The sequence below is a fragment of the Pristis pectinata genome, chromosome 6 (genome assembly GCF_009764475.1).
Source record: "Pristis pectinata isolate sPriPec2 chromosome 6, sPriPec2.1.pri, whole genome shotgun sequence".
Classification (NCBI taxonomy): domain Eukaryota; kingdom Metazoa; phylum Chordata; class Chondrichthyes; order Rhinopristiformes; family Pristidae; genus Pristis; species Pristis pectinata.
In genome coordinates this window covers 84,427,376-84,450,169 of record NC_067410.1, presented here as the reverse complement: position 1 = coordinate 84,450,169, position 22,794 = coordinate 84,427,376, and the positions used below count along the sequence as shown (strand labels likewise).

At 37.3% G+C, this 22,794-nt stretch overlaps 1 protein-coding gene across 2 annotated transcripts in view; it reads left to right on the top strand.

Moving 5' to 3' along the window:
- Positions 1-22,794, top strand: part of pex5la (peroxisomal biogenesis factor 5-like a) — a 125,084-nt gene that overhangs the window by 37,766 nt on the left and 64,524 nt on the right. For both annotated transcript variants that reach the window (XM_052017955.1, XM_052017954.1), the window contains exon 2: positions 8,169-8,273. In XM_052017955.1, coding sequence (XP_051873915.1) covers positions 8,169-8,273 — 105 coding nt within the window. The remainder of the gene's footprint in view (positions 1-8,168; positions 8,274-22,794) is intronic.

The window sequence follows — 22,794 nt, the reverse complement described above, 5'->3', positions numbered from 1 at the left end:
TGTTCTAAGTGAATTATTTTTCCATCTTGCTTTGTTGCACTTTTGAACAATGTGAAAGCACATTATTAATTCCTTCGACTGGAGGATACCAGTGTATATGCGTTTAATCAGTAGACTAATATCATCTTGGCTAGACTCTGAGTATGAATCTGTTGTGTTTGGAGGCAAATGCAGTACTGTTACACCTATTGTTTTTTCCCAGCCCCGCAACATTTATTTGCCAGTATGAGTCCTCTGCGGCCAAGTCTGCTAGAAAAGTAATGGGTTGAAATTTCATGAGATTTCTCTTAATTCTCTAGATTTCCTGCTGAAACTCAGACAGATGCCAAGGAAAACCCATAGAGAATTTAAGGCCATTTTGAATTTACGATAGTTTTGGAGGGCTGCAGTAGAAAGCTGTAATATTCTAAATTAAATAGATCAGGCATAGAATACAAAGTTTTCTGATTGTTGTCAGTTTTGAATCAAAGATGTTGTTATTCTATTCTAAAAATACCCTGCCCTTAAGTGCATTGGATGGAAATAATTGATTGCTACTGGATGCTGGTTGTATGAGGTTATAAACCTCTGACAATACTCTGCAGACAAACCAGTCCAAAAATAGATCACTAATGATGCTGTGGTAAGCACCCCATAGCTGGTGATGTTACATTTTTCCTAAGGTGTTTTGACATTCTGTGCCACCTATCTCCCTTGTTATCTAATTACTCTAGGATTTATTAATGTTTCGAGCCACCAAGGTACGTCATACAGGGCAACCATACCATCCGTGATATACCACCTTATTAATAATCACAGGATTATAGTTAAGACCGTAGTAATTCATTTATCCAGAGAGTCTCCTTGCAATAATTTAAGCCTATATCTAAATCCACAAGTGTGAGTTCCCAATTATTAGATAGGAAGATCAGCAAAGATTGGAGAAACATGGGAGCGCTGAACATGCTGTGCAGCAGCAAGTGCGTTTTCTACTTTGTTTCCAAAATTCTGTTCCATTGATATCAATAGAAGCCGTTTCAGAAGAGAAGCAGAATGCACATCTGTTGTTCCATAACACGTTCAGTACAAATGACTGGTGTTGAATTTCTCAGCAAATTAATTTCATCAGAAATGTTAGTATTGGATGGCTGATCCGCTGCATAGCACTTGCAGAAATACTTTAAGCACATCAGGAAAGTTCATAGAATCATACAGCATGGAAGCAGGCCATTCAGCCCAACATCCACACTGACCAGTGGGCACCCTTCTGTATTAACCCTATCGCCCAGCAGTTGTCTCACAGCCCTCTATGCCGAAGCGTTTCAAGTGTTCATCTAGCTCCTTAAATGCTGTCAGCGACCCAGTTTCAACCGCTCTCTCAGGCAGTACATTTACAGGTATTGCCACTCTGAGTGAAAAAGGATCCCCTCATATCCCTTCCTGAATCTCTTCCCCATTACCCTAAATCTATGTCCTCTACTTCTATCTACCTCTGACGTGGGGAGAAGTTTTCTGCAGCCCACCTTACCTCTACCTCTCATAACTTTATATACTTCTCTCTTTAACCTCCTCTGCCTAGGGAGAAAAGACCCAGTTGTGAATATTTGGAAGAAATAATTAAACCCTGTCGGAGAAGAAAGGCATTTTGAGCTATGGAAAACGATTAGGATTGAGAGCAACCTAAAATGAATGGGTTTATTTAGTTTAAGAGCCTTTATCTATTTAATTTAACTAATCATTTTGGCTCCAGTCTTTGCAGTCTTATCTTTGAGTGAGAAAATTGAGCACATAATCTGAGATGACCCTTCCTTGTGGGATTGACATAGCTGTATTGTTATAGTTGTCTTTCTGTGCTGACGTTAAGCTGAACATTGAGCATAAAACATCCGAGTTAGTCCATGCTAACCAACGGCTTGAAAAACACCAATGATGCTTCAGGATCCTGACCCAAAATGTTGACCGCCAGCTTTTCTCCATGGATGCTGCCTGGCCTGCTGAGTTCCTCCAGCATCATCGTGTTTTTCATCTGGATTCCAGCATCTGCAGTCCTTTGTTTCTCTATCTAATGGCTTCCTTCAAAAACATAGTAAAAACAGATTAATTGGTTGTTCATGTCCCTGTCATCTGTGGGACTTTGTGGGAAATGGGTGTTACTTTCACTAATATAACAGTTACCATTGCACTTCAGAACAATTAATTGTATGTGAAATTGCTTGTGTTGACTGTTGCTGGGTGCTGCATTATTTTAACACAAGCCTTCTTTTCCATCTGCTTCTAGAAATTCTTCATATTCACTAGTTCTCTTTCAGTTCGGGTCTGGTCACAGGTATTATGTGGAGTTTGTCATGACACATTTACAGGAGTCTCAAGATACATCGACATATATAAGTGAAATACTACGGATGCTGGAAAAGTGAAATAGCAATTTTTCAATTAAATATTATCAACCTGAAATGCTAACTCTGTTCTGTCTCCACAGATGCTGTGTGTCTGTGGATACCTCTTGAGTATGTCCAGGTTGTTTTGTTTCTGTTATTCATTGTAATACATTTCCAAACAACAATTGATTCTGGCTGTTAACAGCTGAATATATCTCATAGTTGTTTAAAGGGACCTGTGTGTGAAGCGATAACAAGGTGTATTATCATAAAGAATACAAAAGTTAGCACCGCTATTTGGATCTTATCCCCTCCAAACTCTTTGATGTGGAAATCATGCCAGTATAGCAGCAATTCTATCTCTGTCGTGGATGAGCTTCTTCAATGTGGCTTAGTGATTGCCTCTTTTGTTGGGAAGATGCTAGTGGTTGCCAGAGCACTCAAACAATTCCCTAATATTGGCATCACCTCCTTTTCTGTGCCCTTTCATTTCAAAGAAGTAGTTTTCAAATTGAGCTTTGAAGTTTTATGAGCAAACTATTACTGCTTCCCCACTGTAATTTTGTCCAAAGTTGCTCATAATATTGAAGAAAGTGGCATACAGCAAAAACACTATCATGGATTGCAAGCTCTCTTTCTGAAGGTGCATGAGATGAATGTGTACTTCAAGTTTATATGCTTTCCAGATAAGCATTAGCAGGTGCTTTGTGCTTTTGATGCCAATGAACTGCTTTCTCATGTGGCGTTAGACAGGATAAACTGGAGACTAAATCCACATAGATAAGACCTTGGGTTCAACCTTGGTTTACCTTTGCCATCTGAAAGTTGCATCAGTCCCCTCTCACAGGCTAGCATTGAATGCCTAGTTGCATCTAGTCCCACTGACTTCTAGGAATCTCTGGTCCATGACTATTCAAAGTGGAAAATGGAGAAGGAACATTTGGGGTGTGGGGAGGAGCAGGGGGAAGACTATTGCACCTCTTATTTTAAGACTTTCACGGAGTCATTATCAAATGGGAAAGGCTTGAACAAATATCTCATTACATGTATTTCAGTGACTGTACCACTTCACTTAAATGTTAGTGGAAAAATAATAAGCACCACTTCAATCAGATTATCCATTTTATATTTTGCTGTCTCATTCAGTCTTGCACATCCCAACAAAACAAAATGCAGCTTTACCCCCAGTGTAAAGGAAAGGTGTAATACCAGGGGTTCCCCTGCAAAGTTTGGAGAGACAAACCTTGCTCCCACTAATGGATTGTCAAATTTACCATGCTGGCTGAATTTGGGTCCTGACTTCTTCAAATTATACATTAGTGGTCCTGGAGAGGACAAGTGATTCTTTCACGGTGAAGAAAAAACAATCTAATCTGCATTGACCACAAGAAGACAATGAAGCCAGTTAGCCTTTGGGCAATATCCTTTGCTATACTATCAGTTTACCTCCAATTACTCATCCCTTTGAAAGCAATGGCTGGTGATACAAAACCACTTGTTTAGCACTAATAACCAAGTGTGAATTTCTACCCCTGAGTGTTCAATTCTAATCTCCAGCAGTAAGCATTAATTAGTAGTAATGGTCTCAAATTAGCATTTTACTTGATGTCAACGAAGAGCTGATGCCTGGTAGAAGATCCCTGTGAAAATGGCAGTGTTGTTGCCTGTTTCAGTCAGTTATTGTTCTCAGTAAATAAATTACAATTTAATGACATACATAGAATCCCAGTTAATATGTTAGAATAGAATCTGTTAGAGGATATAAGTATATGGATCCAAATACTTAACTATCTCCCTGAATCACTCAATAAATTATTGAAATGAACTGTTTAGAATTTAGGATTAAATATCATTGTGTGCTGCTTTAATCAGAAGAGGAACAATGTTGTGCAGTTCAGACACAATTGTACACTGGCAGGTTTCACGTGATCTAATCCACAAGAAAACAATACTCATCCAACATCCATGGATCTCTACCAATTTCTTATGTGTCAAGCAAGTTATTGACAGTAACTGTTTTGAATTTTAGAATAACTGTCACTATCTGGTTCTTCACTTTAAAGAAACAGAATTGACAACCAACTGTAAATAGGTCAACACCCAGGTACTAATCAGAATGGCACAGTAGTGCACATTTAGTTCTGATGCTGGATTGCACCAATGATCCAGGTTCAATCCTGACTTCCGGTGCCATCTGTGTGCAGTTTGCATGCTTTTTATGTGACTGCGTGATTTCCCTCAGGTGCTCTGGTTTTCCCACACATTCCAAAGAACCTGCTGGTTAGTAGGTTTCTGTAAATTACTCCACATGTAGGTTGGTGGCCAGAGGATTGGGGGGGGTGTAGTTGATGGACATATGAGGGAGAATAAGTTACAGGAAAAAAGATGGTGAAAGTGAGACTGAAGGGATGCTCTCAGAGCCGGCATTGATTTGATGAGCCACGTGGACTCCTTCTGCGTCATTAGAATGAGGCCTTGCTGGATGTCTCGTGGACTGAAGAAGCTGTTCTTAAACCTGAGCAATTAGGACATGACACCTTTTAAAATGTATTATAAATAATATAAATGTACTTCAGTTAATTGATCTGAATTTGATTCACTGTCATCTTGAACAAATAGGTATGGATATCTCCTGCCAGAATTCCTAAATCATAATTTGTTTAAAGTGAGTATTGATACTATCAAACTTGCATTACAGATGATTGATTTTGCATCCTTCAGCAAGATCATTTTAATTTATGACATACTTAAAAAGACAATGCATATTTACATTTACATGCCTTAATTGTGACTTCTTGTTACTTCTGGAACCTTTAAAGAGATGGTTTAAGTAACGATGTACAATAAGTAAAAATCAAGGTGCTGGGTGTCTCAGAGCTATGAATTTAGTTTATTTAGATTGTAGTTAATCATTTCTAATAGATGAATTATGACACAGAGTCAGTGATTTATGTTGATACATGGAGTTGTTGTTTAAGCTGCAGTCCAGTAATTAAACCAACTTCATGTGCTTTCTAAGCCATGGCAAAGTAAGTACATTTCAAATATAGTTAACAAATGTATTTTGGTAAGTGCTATTTTGTTTAATTCCTCATCCATGAAATAATAATTGAAAAGTATGAAACTATTTTGTGCCTGAGTATCTGGTGTACTTGAGGGTATTTAATGAGGGTACAGTTCTCATTTTTACATAGACTACTTGTAACAAAATAGCAAACCAGATCTATTATAAAACAATTTTAGCCCTGAAACAAACAGGGAAATATTAGAAAAAATTGTGTCGATAACGTAGAATATAGATAGTTGCATCCATCCTGGATTCTGTATCTGGGACACCCATGCAATGCCTTCTGGGAAAAGGGGAAAGGGTACAGTTGATGGGAGATGAAGTTTTTGAGAACACCTCAGTCTAGTTGGGGAAGAGGATGTGGAAGGATGGGGGTTAAACTGATAGGGGTGTTCTTGAGCAGGTTAGGGAGAGTGATCAGAGCAGGAGATGAGTTTGTTTGGGATTATGATTTTGAAGGCAGAGCTATATCAATAAATTAGAGTCTGACATAGATGTTTTTGTTATCCAGATGCTCCAGGGATGAGTGTAGGGCCAGAGAATTGGTGTCCACCATGGACCCATTTCAGTGGTAGGCGAATTGCAGCGAGTCGAGGATATCTGGGAGGCTGGAGCTGATGTGTGCCATGATAAGCCTCTCAAAGCCCTTCATTATGGTGGATGTCAGAGCCATTGGACGATAGTCATTGAGGCACATTACGTTATTTTTCTTTGACACCAGGATGATAGTGGCCTTGAAGCAGGTGGGAACCTCAGATTGGAGTGGAAGAAGTTTAAAAATATCAGCGAATAGTCCCACCGGCTGGTCTGCGCTGGATCTGAAGACACGGCCAGGGACTCCACCAGGGCTAGTCGCTTCCCGTGGGTTTATCCTTGGGAAGGACAATGTGATGTCTGCGACGGTGACCTTTGGTACAAGTGCATCAAAGGCTGTCAGGGTGGTTGGCATCACTTCACTAACCTTCTGTTCGAAGTGAGCATAGAGTGCATTGTGCTCATCGGGGAGGGATGTGCTGTTACCAACAACGCTGCTTGACTTCACTTTGTAGCCCGTTATAGCATGTAAGCCTTACCACAGTTGATGGCTTGTCTGGGACTCTAGCTTGGACTGCTATTGTATGACTTTCACAACGCCAAATCTAGGTATGGCGTTGTGAAAGTCATACCTAGATTTCCTGTATAGGTCAGGGTCACCTAACTTGAACACCTCAGACCTGGACTTCAGTAAGGAGTGGATCTTTCGGTTCATCCATAGTTTCTGATTGGGAACAGCTGGATTGACTTCCTTGCACACAGTCCTCTGCACACCCACTGATGAAGTCTGTGACAGCAGTGCCATACTCATTTAGGTTGGTTGCTGACTCCTTGAATATGGACCAGTCCACTGATTGCAGTCTTTCCAGGTCATTGTTGTTAAAGTTAAGCTATGTTGACTTGGTAGCTTTAGGCAGGAAGGGCCTGGTCAAATTTTCCAGGTGATGCAAAATGACCTGGAAATGATCATTTTGTGTTCAGAAAAATAATTTTCAGTTGCATAATGCTGAATAAAAAGAGATGCAATTAGATTTACAGGCAAAGTTCTTTAAACCTAAACTAAGCATTCAGTTTAACTGCAGGATTGGATTTTTGAGACTATCCCAGAGCTGAATTGTTTGTTCAATCCATTGGTTTTATCTAAAATTGTTCATCTAGTACACTGAGGATTATATTATATAACTAACATAAAGACAAATCTATTTGCACATGTTCCAACAGTCTTTCACTTTTAATTAATGTATATAGTATTTAATATCTTAAGATCTATACTTAAAAGGTATCACTTTAAAAGATATAAAGATTTATCATAAATTATAACACTTTCACAATTCAGTAGTAATAAATATGGTTTTTAAATTAGTGAATGAGGAAGTTAAATTATCTCACTGTCTGTTAGATAAAGTAACGCACAAAGCTGAATATCCAGATCGGCTATATCCTTATGTTATTTCAGTGAATCTTTTGATTATTTTGCTCCTGTGGTATCTTCAATTATTATTCAATAAAAATATTGAAGCATTATATTGAAATGAAGGTCTGTTTAATTTCATGTCACTTTGTACTTACTTGCTTTTAATAAGGACATGATGGTGATACTTTGTTCAAATTTATGCCCACAAGATATTGTTATGCTTTTTATAGTGGATGAAATATACATTTGAAAAATGTGTATACCAGATCTTTAACTGAGTAAATCATGGTATATAATCAAATTTTTGTGAGCCCTTAAGCAAGAGGGAAAATGAAAATCCGAGATAGAGTTTCATTTGCATCTGCATTTGATAAATGTGATTTAAAAAGTAACAACTTCATTTCAAGTGAGAAAACTCCAGAAAATAAAAACGCTAATCGCCAGATTTAATATATTCCGTCATATTTCTTTGCAGTTTGTGTGCCATAAAGTTTCCACCCATTGTACAATGCCTTTTTCTGGCCTGAGGTCAAAATGGCTGCTCTGGATCATCTGTGGCAATCAGTTCTATGGTTAATAATAGTGGTGTGGAAACAATAATTTGTATGTTTCCATTGTTCACTTCATGCTTTGGTTACGAAAATGCTGCTCTTACCAATTTATTTTTTTCCAGTTCTAAGATTGTTTTAAAAATGATTAGTGTGACAAAAAAAACATGTTGAAAAGAAAATAATAAATTGAACAGTAAAACCTTAAAGTCTCCTGACACAAGTCATTGTTGATTTCACTGTTGTAGGGGAAAGGCGCTAGGGCTGCAGATAAGGGTGTTACCATGGTGATGAAGGAGATACCGAGGGAGGAGTCTGGAGAAGGAAAACCCCTCCTCACTGTGACAACACAGGTGGGAAGCATCATGCCAATATCAAGTTGGCATGTGGTCATTCAGTCATGTGAGCTGAATGTATGAGGACAAAATTACAATAAAACAGTAAGATTAAAAACTCATCCTTAAATATGATTAGTCGGGTAAATACTGATGTAATATCCAATTAATGTTTGCCTAACTGTACCATTATTAACATCCATCCCCATCCTTTGTTACTTGCTTTCAAATCATGTTGCCAGTGGGACCCATTCTTTGGAATGTTTGAGGGATATGTTTGTCCATAACCTTCTCAAATATTCTGCTTGGTTTTGCAAAGATATTTAGAGAAATATCACCTTGGCACATTACCTGGATTAAAATGAAGTCTCAGTCAGATATCAGTTCATTGGCCTTCAGTGACCTCAAGGCTGAATCCAGTTGTGATGCTGAAATACTCATTTCAAAAATGTTACTTGAAGCTGAACTTTAGTAAAATAACAGATCAGTTTTAACCCCTAATAGTACATAATTGGTTTTATAAAAAGGAACTCCGCAAAATAAAATCTGATTTAAAGCACAAATAGCAATTATTCGTTTTACCCAGCCACACCAAAATCTTTTATTTTAACTTGTGGATTTTTAAATGTTTCTTTTCACATTCACATTTGTGATGGTTCATTTTAGCAATATCTTCTGCTCTTTATATGCAAAATGGTCTTTATTTACATATTACTGACATTGCATCAATGTGTTAGCTGGTGCAAAATAAATGTGCTACTTTATAATGGACCAAAATATTTTGCTGTACAAAAATATTTATATAATATATATTCCTTGTTGCCATTTGCAGAGCTTTAAAGTACAATCTAATCTCTGTGTTAAATATCATATTCAATTTTCACTTTTTTAGGCTTTTCTATTAATTTCATTTGAGAAGAATGTAATTAATTGTATTTGGCCCTTTCTTACATAACAACAATGATGATAACAGCAAGAACACTGCTGCAGAAAATCTTTATCACTGCAGTGAACTCTGCAATATCTTCACTAGGAATCAGACACAAGATGGAGTTGAAGCCCCTGCCACATGCCATTTGTTTCCTGTATGGCATGAGCAATAGTGTCCATCCACCCTACAGGGTCATCAGTGTAAGTGGTGTCTATAAATTAGCAATTACTTTGAAGCTGCACTTCAGTAAGGAGCCAGAGATAAGACTGGTCTCCATGCATCACTCATCACCGGCAATGCATGAGAGGCTTGACTGAGGGCTAAGGCTAGCACTAAAACTTAAATCTCTCAAGTCAAGTGAGGCTGACATTTTTGCTGTTGTGGTATCTGACACAAGGGTGATTTTTGAGATTCCAAGGGCTCCCAATTCCCCCCCCCCCAAAAAAAAATGAAGAAGAGTTTATAATCCTTTGTCCACATTTATATTGGAAATCAAATAAATAAAAATGCTTAAAATAAAATCAAACCATACAATACTTCCATTCCCATTTAAAGCTATATTGATATGGCTGAATTGATTAAAGTCTGTGCTGAAACAGATTAGACCTCTACTCAAACAATACATTAGGCAGTCTCTTTTTTTTAAAAGAGAGTCTGCCTTGGACCAAAAATGTAGATGTTCATAAATTAATCATAAACCCAATATTTTCTACTCTCAATTTGTCCTTTCAAAAATAGTCAAAAAGATAATGAAGTAGAAACTGGGCCCCACTGCATCTTGTTTTTCACAGATTAGAGGCAAAAAGAGCCTCTGTTTCACTGTGGTGTCTTTTTTACCCCCAAGGGCATCTGAAATATTTGGTCATCTAAAGCAGCTGTGTGTTACCAAGTGGTCTAATGTGTATCTCAGGACCTCTTCCAAAAAATTATTGGAAATAAATAAAGTAGGCACCATAACTTCCCTATTTAGTTTATTGGCTTATATTGCATTGTAACTAATGGTCTGATAGTAGGATTAATAGTCCCCACCACAATGAAGCATAGTTTTTTCAGACCTGCCATGAGGCTCGAGGTCCACTTTTGGTTGCCACCCAACTCTCTGGTTTCTGACGTCCATCACCCATTCTGTACCTTAAACGAAGCTCATTTCTCAGGCAATATTAATTATAACATATAGCTGATCAATTCTGAAATGGCTGTTTATATTTTTATCTTTTAATAACAATGTTAAATTGGCTAGGCAATAAATTTTATTTGCAAAATGTGCTAGAATATGTTTCTCATTCTCTGACATTCTCTATGTAAACTTTTTTTAAAATTAAAATTGTTGACTTGTGTATATACTTGGGAGCTAGGTAGTGAAATGAGTTCATCGTTATTCTTTTGCCCAGAGTTCAGATGTAACCCAGATAAATGGGTTGTAAATACCATATATTAACTGAATTGTGGCAGTTTCATTGCATTTCAGAGTGAATTTGAGTCTAAAGTGCATCCTGTCAAGAATTTGATGGAGCTAATTTGGCAGTCTTGCTGACAGAGGTAACGAATGGCTGCTATGACGAATTAAGTGATAAAAATCATCCTGATGCAGTTTGGAGCCAAAGCATGTGGTTAAACAAAAGTGTATGAGGAATTTTAACTAGTTTAAAAAAAAATTTTTTACTTTGCATGGAATATTTTTAATGCTGGAACTAGATACCAAAATCTTGTTATTATCCCTGACATTGCTCCCATTGGTTATTTTTTTAAAAAATCACGGTAATATTTTAGAAGATAGTGGAAATATGTTTTAAGATTATCTGTAATTTCAAAAGATATAAAAGGTCTCGGCAAAGATGGATATTCTGCTGAGAAAGGATCAACAAATTTAACGTGATGACATTGCCATGAAAATTCTGGAATTTTTAAAGTTACAGTCAAATATTCTACTGGTGGTGTTCCTGTATTTTCATTACAAGGCTACACTGTGCTCCATCAGTAGTTTAAGCCATCGTCACTTACAGCTGAACAACTCCACTTCCGTCTTTACTAAACAATTATTAGAGTCAAATTCTACAGCTCTATTCAATTTCTAAAAATGTGAAGCTAATGGAAATCTTAATATATTTATCACTTGTATTCCTCTGTGTTAAATTTCATCTTGACCTCGAGGATCCTGTGGTCTAACGTCACTGATGAGTGAGATTCTGAGGTTTGGCAGAGCTGAGAGTAGGAACTGTGGTTTAGCTTACTGGTCAGCTGTCCCTAAGAAAGGGATTGGCAGCACTTATTCTCTTAGAAATTTAAAAATGTTTGAGTGTGTATGTGTTTGTGCTTATCTGTCTGCTATTTTCTGTGTCTCTCTGTTTTTATTTTCTAAATACCAACAAGATTTGGTGGTGGTGGTAATTGATGTCACTGAGTTTGCTTAAAAACAGTCCCAAAAGGATATTCATTTCTGTTCTTTCATTTTTAGAAGTAAAATGAGATCTAAAGTTTGGGCGAGGAAAGACACGGTTAAAATTTGTCTTTGGTCACTAGCATTAGAGTAATATGTGCAAATATCAGCTGTCATTGGTATTTGCCTCTGAAAGTTTGAATTCACTGGATCCAAGTATTTGAAGGTCTGCACAACTTGCTGTCGATTTTCTCATTTATGGTTGGTGCCAGTGACCAAAGACACATTTCTGCACCACTATTCTTCCATCAATCTTTCTGTCAAGTATAGTGATTTTTGTCTCAGCTGATGTATTTTCTGATGATCAAAAATAATGAAAGCTTGAAATCCTATTGAAACTAAATTATTTCAGTTTCACTTAATCTTTTGCAAAATATAAATACAAGCTGAACTATTATTGTGTTTGGACACACTTGATCTTTTTCTAAATTAATGTTTACAATTCAGATAAATGAGGTATAGTTGTGTATCATCAATACTTTCATTTATGTTTGAAATGGATTCATGTCTCTAACAAAGTGTAGCTATACATTTAACTTTATTTTAGCTTCAACAGTAGTCAGAATAATCAAAGAATAATAGAATTTGAAGCATTTGCTCAGTTGAATTGACTGGATGTTAGTTATGTCCATGAAGTGGTGTGCACTGCGCAAGCCCAGAATAGCTTCTGAATTCATCCTTCATTTGCTCCACATTTGTTTCTTTCCCATTTCAGCATTCTAAAGACGCCATTTTTACCTGGAAATCTGATGACTGTTCTGATTGTTGTTCATGATTGCTGATCATGATTGTTCTTCAGTTTGGCAATGTTACAAGTAGAAACCAAAATTATTATATTTTCTAACAGTTACAGAGACAGTAATGTGACTAGTTACCATCACAACACCCTTGTGATGTTTGTCTTTTGAAAGACACATAAGTGATTACATGCCTCATAGTCATTAAATGAGCTGCAACCTTAAGTGTAGATACAGCCTCCCTTTCCTTCATTTTAGCCTATCATTTTTCAGTTATCTGAACCTGCTAATGAATTAATGTGCATTTTGAGTATTTTTAGAAGATTTTCCAAACAGTCATGTACACCTGTTTAGAGTTCCCCTTGTTAACTTGTGAGCTTTATTAAAGCAAGTTCAATTGATGAGAGCAAATGAATTTTTTCACAAGCAAAATTCATTCATTCACAGCTTTAATCACACAAATCAAGTTAAATAGTTAACAAACCAAGAAAGGCTAAAAGAGGAAACCATACAATTCCTGGCCTCTGCTTTCACAGGTCAAATTTAAATTCGTTTTACTAAAACGTTCACTTGTATTCTTTAACTGCTATTTTTCATTAAAATTCTGTATATAATAGGTCCAGCATAACTTCACCATGTTCTATTCATATTTACATTTTATGTAATTTAACTGTAAAATTCATGAACAATAGGTAATTTAACAGTACTTGCCCTGACTTCATATTTCAAAAAAAACTTGTTTTCCTTTCAGATTACTTGGTTTTCCTCTCTGTAAATAGTTGTCTGTTTTTAATGAGTGGTTGGGGCATCGAATGTGCTGCCTGGGGCGTTGGTGGAGGCAGGTACATTGGATTGAATTTAAGAGATTGCTAGATAAGCATATGGAGGAATTTAAAATAGAGGGATATGTGGGAAGAAGGGGTTAGATGGTCTTAGGTGAGGAAGGTCGGCACAACATTGTGGGCCGAAGAGCCTGTATTGTGCTGTACTGTTCTATGATTCTATGAATTTTATTTTCCCTCATCAATACATCTAACCAACAATATACAAGCGTCACTTCAATGATTTTTTTTCTTTTGTTAGTACCAGCAACAAAAGAAACACATCGAGTCATGTATATGTTAGAAACTATTTTATTAATAACTAATGGTAATACGAAAGAAAAAAAATAAAAATGTTAGATATCAAACATTAACCCCAAAACTAAACTCAAAGTATGTGTGTGGCAAATTCCCAAGCTCCAAGTCCAGGAATAGTTCTCAAAGTTCAGTTCAACAAGCCATAAGGTGAAACGTGAGCAAAGGCTTTTGCAAAACCACCGTTGACTGAAGAGAAGATGTAGAGAGAAAATAGAGAGAAATTACGAAATCCAAATGTTCCATGATGGAACCCATTCAACACCTCAGTCACTGATGATCTCCACTGCTTTGTTCCGAAGTATCTGCCACCCCGCATTGGAGACGTGGCCGTCCACAGAAATACCTGTTTCCCCTCTACAGGTTAACGACAAAGTGGACTCCACCGGATTGCTCCAATAATCCATACGTGGATTGTAGTGACAGACACAGTTATTGTTTTTCATCCATCGATATGGAGACCCAGTCAGTGTGTCTCTTTTTCTCCCCTCTCTTTCTGACTGAACCAAAACATCAGCATGTCGTTATCTTCTGTTGTTGTCATAATGACCACACACACACACACACACACACACACACAACTGTACTATGTCTTAAAGGGACATTCACCAAATAGCAATCTAATCTGTAACACTTTTTCCAGAGAATTGGGCAGATACCAGAATGAAACTGTTTCAACCCATAGTTATGGACCAGATTACTTGTGTTTCACTGGGGCAGTGTTGATTCTCTTTCTGATTGGGTAATATTGGATTAGTCACCTATTTATACACCTCTTTAGAAAATTGGAAATAATGTAAAATGCGCAGCTGATCTAATTTCCTTTCAGATTATCACCCAAAGTCAAAACTCCCCCTGTTGCATGCTGATTAGTATTCTGGTTGTCAACTTTTTCCCAGTTATGTTCACTTTACCCTTTTAAGAACACTTATGTTTTTTTTCACAGCAACCTTTGAAGTGCTCTTTACATTTGACACCTAAATCTGTGAGTGAGAATGCAGTGAAATATCCCAAGAAATACAAATAAAATTTAAAACTTATCACAAGTTTAACATAACTTCTTAACTTTCCTTAACTGTTATATTTAATAGGTTGATCTCATTGTATATAGTCAAATAACCTGAGTAATTGTGTTCTTCAGAAGCTTGTGAACTGCAAGAGTCCACTTCAGAGTGTTACCTAAAATTTCCTAGGGATTTAATTTTTAAGAAAATTTCCCCTATGTTTTAAAATTAATAAGGCTTAAGCAGGTTGCTCCATAAAAGAAAGAATGCAAGAAAGTTAAAATATTAAAGCCTAGAAATTGTATGGCATTTTGAAAGGTGCATTAAACAGTGCATGCTGGGCCAATGAATGTTTTGTTTAAGGGTCAGACAACGTAGAACTCTGTAATGCACAAGGCCCTAATATTATCTGCAACAGAATGGGCCTTCCACTCTTGAAGCTGTTTGATAAAGCAAACGGACGAAATGAATGTCATGGGGATGAAGCGTTCAACTAGAGAGGCTCAAGCTGGATATTGTGATGGAAAGGTCAAGATATGGGTAAGAATCAGGCTGCCTTTTAGGGGTATTGTGATTTTCAGAGTCAAAGAGTAAAACACTCTGATAGTAACTGTTTAAAAAATGTTAAAGGACTTCAATGTGTAACAGAAAGGGGAAGGAGAGGTGAAAGACACTGAAGCATTGGGGTGGCGTTTGGTAGGTAGGATTGTTAGGAGGCCTGAGGGCATGCACAATGGTATATATTTTAATAACCTACCTGGGGAGGTTTGGCATATGGTCAAGCAGGACTCCTTTAATAACAAAACATGCCCTGCAAGCATCTTGAAGATCTGCTGCCTGACTGATTCTATGATGGCCACTGGCCACGATGACATGGACCAAAACCTTGGAAGTGGCAACCAGACTTGTGTTAGCCACTAGTGCGCAATTTCAGGCTTCTATGTACTTTTATGCCCCAGTCCTTAGTTATTCCGTTGTTGAAATTGCATCACACACTGCAACTTTTACGTGCACTGTGGTGCAGTTTTTAGGGCTATTTTGTGTTGATATGATGCCCTTTAATTTGTTCAAAGTCGTTAACTCCAGTGTCAAACTAACGTTGATGAGAAAGGATATGATTATGAACTAAAAAAAAACAGTATATCAAATATCATCCCACGTAATTCTTCAAAATGTTGTCCACTTTGCATAATTTAATATATTGGAGGATACATTGAGAATTTTAACTTTCAACATTGGTGGGGAATCACCAATTATTAGATTGATCATTCAATACACACCCCATCAATTATTCCATTCCACTGAAGTTTCACAGTAAAGTTAAAATACCTGAATTAAATTTGTTGCAACTGAAGTGAACAGGATTGTAATGGTTTCAAAATATAGTTGGTAGCTTTAGAAACCATTAAGTCAATAATGAAATGAATGCCATTTTAAAAGGGGCCTTTCACTGAACACTCAAGTGTCTGCTGAGAGGCAGGAAGCTTATCTTACTATCCAAATTGTCGCCCTGGGACTTGATTTCTATTTTAGATTGGAATTTGTTTGCTCATGGACCCAGTGATAACCTCAATGCTGGAAAATGGGATTAATACGGATGGGTGCCCAGTGGTCAGTGTGGACATGGTGGGCCGAATGGCCTGTTTGCTGTGTGCCTTCTATAACTTGCATAATTCCGATCATTTGGTCTCTGCTCCCCAGGTACCTTATCCACAATCTTTCAGCATTTAACTTGCTGCCTGCTGGGTTATTCACTCTGATTTCACATTTAATTCTCACTCTATAAAATTGTTGGCAAAACTGGCATTTTTTACCTATCGCTTATCAGCATGGAGACATAGTTGTTGGGCTTTCTGCCTGAACTGTTCCAGTTTTGTGGTGAATGAGTGCTCACAATCTCAGTAGATAAGGAATTCCAGAAGTTTTGCCCAATACCTGTGAAGAAATGGCAATATACTTCTCATGAGACTATGTTATCTGGCTTGTAGGGGAAGTTAGAGGTCCTGATATTTTCATCCATTTGTTTCCCTTGGCCTTCTTAGTTGTGGAGATGCAGCAGGCTAAGCATTTTTGTTACTTCTGTACATTCTGGAGATAGTCACTGTACTTCAAAAGAATGTCATTGGATAAAAAACTGCACTGAGATATTGAGGTTGTAAAACCATTCTTCTGCAAGATAATGGTATAAAATGAAAGTACTTCTTTTGTTGTACCCTGGAGGGAAGTGAGCAAATGTTTAAACTAATAGATTGGGTGCCAATAAGTGGACTGTCTTTTCTGGAGCTGCAACTACATCTATCCAGGCAAGAATCCTGTGCCATCTACATTGTAAGGGCCTTTGGGGGATTCATGAAGTGAACCACTTACTGCAGAGTACCCAGCCTTTGACTGACTTTGGTAGGATGGTGTTTATTGGCTGATGGCATTATGTTGATGATCAATACTGACCACAAGGATTCTAACATTGGACAGTTTGACGACTGTATTGCCATTGAATTTCAAGGTGTGTAGTGTAGGATCCCTCTTGTTGGAGATGCCTTTGGTAGCTATGTACGTCATTTATTACATATGACCTACTAGCCCATGCTGAGATGTTGACTGACTTACTGCTTGTGGGCATGAACAGCAGAATTATAAATGTTGAATATTGTGCAATCATCAGCAAACAGCTCCACTTTGATTTTCTGCTGATGAAGCAGCTGAAATCCTTGGACAGATGGTTGCCTTGAGAAGCTGCTTTGCTGATGGTCTAAAAGCTTTGGAGGACAAAACCCCAGATATCCAAAATACCCTGCTTTTATGATGATATTGAGAGGGCTGACTCTCTGGGTACACAGACACCTCAGGAATTGATTGACAAATACAAGCATGATCATGTGTTAAGTGGCAAAATAGCCAGTCTGGAATCTTGATCTCTGTCACAATGGTGTAAAATATCTCAGCTCAAGACATCTATGCAATTAACATAGCTCGATTGTCCTTACATTTGGCCAAAGTATATGGGAATATCTTGTGATCATGTCAGTTTCCAAACGTACCCCTGAAGTGAAAAACACTATGATGCTGGAGCAACTCAGCAGGCTAGGCAGCATCCGTGGAGAAAAGCAGGCGGTCAACATTTCGGGCTAGTAGTCTGCTCCCTTCACAGCCTGTGCTGGTTGTTTATGCAGCTGTCCTTGTAAGTTCCAAACCAATTACTATTAGTAGGTTATGTTTGAAAACAGAAAGCTGGTTCTTTGTATTAATGGCTACTATACTATAGTCTCTGATTATAGCTGCTTCTTCCTAACAACTTTTCTCAGAATATGCACCCTAGTACCAGACATTCCAGCCAGGTGATGAGACAGTGAAATAACCTCTTATTCTACTAAACTCCAGAGATTAAAAGCCCATGCTTATAGGACAAATTCCTCACACCAGGAATTAATCTTGTGAACTTTTTTTTGCTCCCATCTCAAGGCATATCCTTAAAGAGACCAAGTTTCCACATAGTTTTTCAAATGTGATCTTGCCAAAGCCCTGGACAATTGTTGCAATTCTTTAGTTCTCTTGCTATAAAGCCAAATGTACAGCTTGCCTTCCTAATTGCTTCCTATATCAGCATGTTAACTGCATTTTCTGAAAAAGGGCATTCAAATCCCTTTGAACACCAACATTGGCCAAGCCAAAAATAATTGCCTAGAAATTCAATTGCTTAACGTTGTTCAACAACTGAAATTGCTTATATTTCTCCCAGACAGAAACACTGTGTTGGGGTTATTTTGTGTCATTGTGGAGATTTGAAGGGCCACTTCCATCATCAATCATCCTTGCATTTTGATGTGACCTCTGTGCCAGAGGCATAAAGGATGATGTCATTCCCTATGCATTGCTGCTGTTAGAACATTACAGGTGAACTTGAACCACATCATCTTGAAAGTCTGCTGTCTCTTAGGGCTTTTCACCTGTAGCACCATTTTAATAGCACAATCCATCAACTATTTAATCTTAAATTGAATGCATTCCAAGGAGTGATTTTTTTTTTCCCAATTAGGTGTTCATCCTAGGCAATTTCTTTAAATTCATAATAGGAATTAAAATTGGTGAGTTGGGTTATGGAAAGATAAGTGCAATCTTAGCAAATTTTGGTCTTTTTTTTCCCTTTTCAATAGACAACGATGGGAGATAGAACCAAGCTAGCTCTAAGTCTAACAAAGTTTCTTAAGTGTCAGCTTAATTATAAACTAAAATTTTAAACATGGCTAATTTGAACTGTGAATATTTACCATCTGGTTTTGCCCATTATAACCATTTTTAGAATTTGCACTATTTCTCTTGAGAATATTTATTTACCCTGTTCTTTGAAATAGCTTTAATGTAATCAGCATAGTTAAGGACCCTAATAATTTCATGATAAATATACTTCATCTATTTGCAGCAAGCTGGCAATTAGCCAGTGAACCTGTCACTCTATCAACAAGGAATTTGTTCATTACTGAACCATACTGGTGAATGAATCACGTCACTAAAAGTCATTCAAGTCAGTTTGCTGAAGTGAGAAATTTTCTTGGCATGACCAAACCTTCAAGTACAATTAGAATCTATTTGGGTTAAGCTAAGAAATAGCAAGGGCAGAAAACATTAGTAGGAGTTATTTGCAGGCCACCAAATAGTAGTTGTAATATTGGGCCTGGCATAAGTCAGGAAATTAGATGTGCGCGTGCAACAGCAATTATGGAAGATTTAACCTACATAGAGATGGATGATTCAAAATTGCTGTAATAAGAAGGAAAGTAAATTCATGGAATGTATATTAGATGCTCTTCTAGATCAATGTGTTGAGGAACCATCTAAGGAAGAGGCTGTTTTAGATCTTGTTTTATGCAATGTGAGAGAATTGGTTAATGATATTGTTGTCCAGTTACTTTTGGGGAAGAGTGACCATAATATGATAGAATTTAAATTGAGCTTGAAAGTGATGTCATTTAATACAAATCCAGTGTCATAAGTTTAAACAAAGGAAACTATGAGAGCTGGCTACGGTTGATTGGTTGAAAACACTGAAAGGTATGATGGTATGCAAGCAATCATTTAAAGAAATAATGCGTAAGTTGCAAAGGAAATATATTCCTTGAAGGTACAAAAACCCAAAAGGAAAGGTGACTCATCCACGGCTGTCAAGAGATTTTAAAGATAGTATTAAATTAAGGGAAGCTTATAAGGTTGTAAGAAATAACAACAGTTGGCTTGAAGATTAGAGCGCTTCAAGGAGAATGAAGAAATTGATAGAGGCAAGATAGAATATGAGAGTACACTGGTAAGAAACATAAAACCAGTGTAAGAGCTTTTATAGGTTCCTGAGAAGGAAGACTCGTAAAGACAAATGTGGGTTCGTTGTAGGTTAACAGGAGAATTTATAATGGGAAATAAGGAAATGGTAAAGGAATTAAACAAGCACATTGCACTGTCTTAACAGAAGCAGATGTGCAAATTCTGCTGGATATATTAGGGAATCAAGGGTCTGGTCAGAATGAGAAACTGTGGGAACTAGCTATTAATCAAAAAATAGTACGAGAGAAGTTGATGAGCTTGAAAGCTGATAAATCCCAAGGACCGCATGATCTGCATCCCAGAGTTTTGAAAGATGTGGCTTTAGAGAAAGTGGACGCTGCGGTTGCCATCTACCAGGGCTCAATTGACTCTATGGATTAGAGGTAACAAATGTATCCCCATTATTTAAGAAAAGAGGGAGAGAGAAAATGGGGAACTATCAACCTGTTGCCTAATGTCAGTGAGGGAAAATGTTGGAATCTATCATGACAGATGTAATAACAGAATGCCTTGGAGAGAATAATAGCAAAGTTGACATGGATTTATAAATAGTGTTTTTCTGATCTGTGTTCTTGAAGATGTGACTAGTAGGATAGATGAAGGTGGATGTGTACAGTAAAACTCGGTTAATCCAGCACATTTAGGATTTTGGCAGATTTTCTGGACTGTTGGATGTTTTTCAACTAAAACTCCAATATACTTTTAACTTTTGCTTAAAAAGATGTTACTTAGTAAATTTTCAGATGAACCCAGTAAGGTTAAAGTGAGAAATAGCCCTGGTGAATTTAAAGGGAGCACGGGAAGTGGAGCACCAGTGAGTTTGTGGATGATACTAAAATTGTTGACAGTAGACAGTGAAGAATATTACCTAATATTACATTGGGATCTTGATCAACTAGGCCAGTGGACCGAGGAATGGCAGGTGAAATTTAATTCAGATAAATGTGACGTATTGCATTTTGGTAAGACAAAGCAGGACAGGACTTGCACAGTAAATGGTAGGGCCCAGGGATGTGTTGTAGAGCAGAGGCTGAGGGTTCCTTGAAAGTGGGACATGGGTAGGTGGGATGGTGATAAAGGTGTTTGGCATGCTTGCCTTCATTAGTTAGAATACTGAGTACAGGAGTTGGGATGTCATGTTACTGCTGTACAAGATGTTGGTAAGGTCAAATTTAGAGGACTGCATACAGTTCTGGTCACTTTGCCGTAGGAAGGATGTCATTAAACATGAGAGGGTGCAGAAAAGATTCACAAAGATGTTAGCAGGATTGGAAAGCTTGGGTTATAAGGAGAGGCTTGGACGTTTTTTTTCTGGAGCATAGGAGACTGACGGGTGATGTTATAGAGGTTTATAAAATCATGTTGGGGATAGGTAAGGTGAATAGCCAAATCCTTTTCCCCAGGGTAGAGGAGTCCAAAACTAGAGGGCATAGGTTTAAATTGAGAGGGGAAGGGTTTAAGAGGTACCTAGGGGCAACTTTTTTTTTACACAGGGTGGTGAGTATCTGGAATGAGCTGCTAGAGAAGTGGTAGCGGTGGGTACAATTACAGTATTTAAAGCTTTTGGACAGTTCCATGGATATGAAAGGTTTAGAGGGATATGGGCCACACGCAGGCAAATGGCACTAGGTCAGATAGGCAACTCGGTCAGCACAGATGAGTTGGGACGATTAACCTGTTTCCATGCTATGTGAACTGTATGACTCTCTGAAGGATGACTGGGCGTTGTGACTTTAAAAGAACCACTCAGAATCTGGAACTGTAGATGTAATAGGTCACTTGGGAGATCTGGTGGAAGAATCTTCCCAAACTAAAAATACATCGAGTTTGATTTTCTATTTTTTTTCTATTTTGAGTTTGGTAAGGTCAGTCATGATCTTGATGAATGGCAGAGCATGCTTAAAGGTCAGGTGGCCCTCTCCTCCTCCCAATTCTTACATTCTTATTTCCTGTTTTTTTGCAGAATTATGGTACTTTTCCCAAAACTTGGCTATTGAATAGAATATTCCTCAAATTCCACAGGTTCTTGTTTTCTATAGGCCTAGTATAACTCGTGCATTTTAATTAAATTACTAGATATATAAATCCATAGATTGCATGAGGTGGAATTAGTGTTAGACATTGCTATCAGCTAGCTCCAGGTATCATCCGAATAACTTATCTGATTAGTTACACACTCAGGATATATTATAGGCACGGAACTGTGCCATAGAATAGTCTAAAATGTGTCTGATCTCTTTTGTGTTTGCAGTTTTAGCGTCATTTCTGGGAGAAAGATTAGGCATTGTCCAGATATAATCCAAATGAAAAAATTCTAGTTGTATATCCAGGCCTCTTTCATAGAAGTCTTTAGCAACCACAGGCCTGACAAACAATACTGCAGAGTGTAACTCACTAGAATTGATTCATCTTGATATTTTCCCATTTCAGTATAAAAATCAATAGATTTGCCTAGATTTGTAATAAGGAAGATTGAATATTTGGAGGAGAAAATAGCAGAATTTCAAACAAAATCAAAATACACAGGAGGTATCCTAAATGTAAAGGAACTGACTCCCTCTATATTCAATTGTTTTCATTCTACATAGACCGTAATACACATTCATAAAATACAGTAATGTTTTAATAAAGTTTAATTGTGCTCTGAGAAAGATAATGCTTTTCAGTTTCAGAGCACAGTTAGATTTTATGAAACTATTACTGTATTTTGTGAATTGGTATCACATTGTCCTAAAAGATGTGTATTCTTTTATAATTGGACTCTGGATTTTAAATACTTCTGTAAGCAGTATTGTAACTGAGCAAATTCTGTTGTTTGAGCAAGCAAGAAATTGTTAAAACAAGTATAGTTATTAACCTTATTACTGGAAACAAATCTGTGCAATTTATCAAAGGGATAAAATGAAGAGAAGTTTAATTTAGGATATTATATTAACATAGTCTACATTTAAATATGGAATTATTTATTCTAGTTTGCAGCTTGG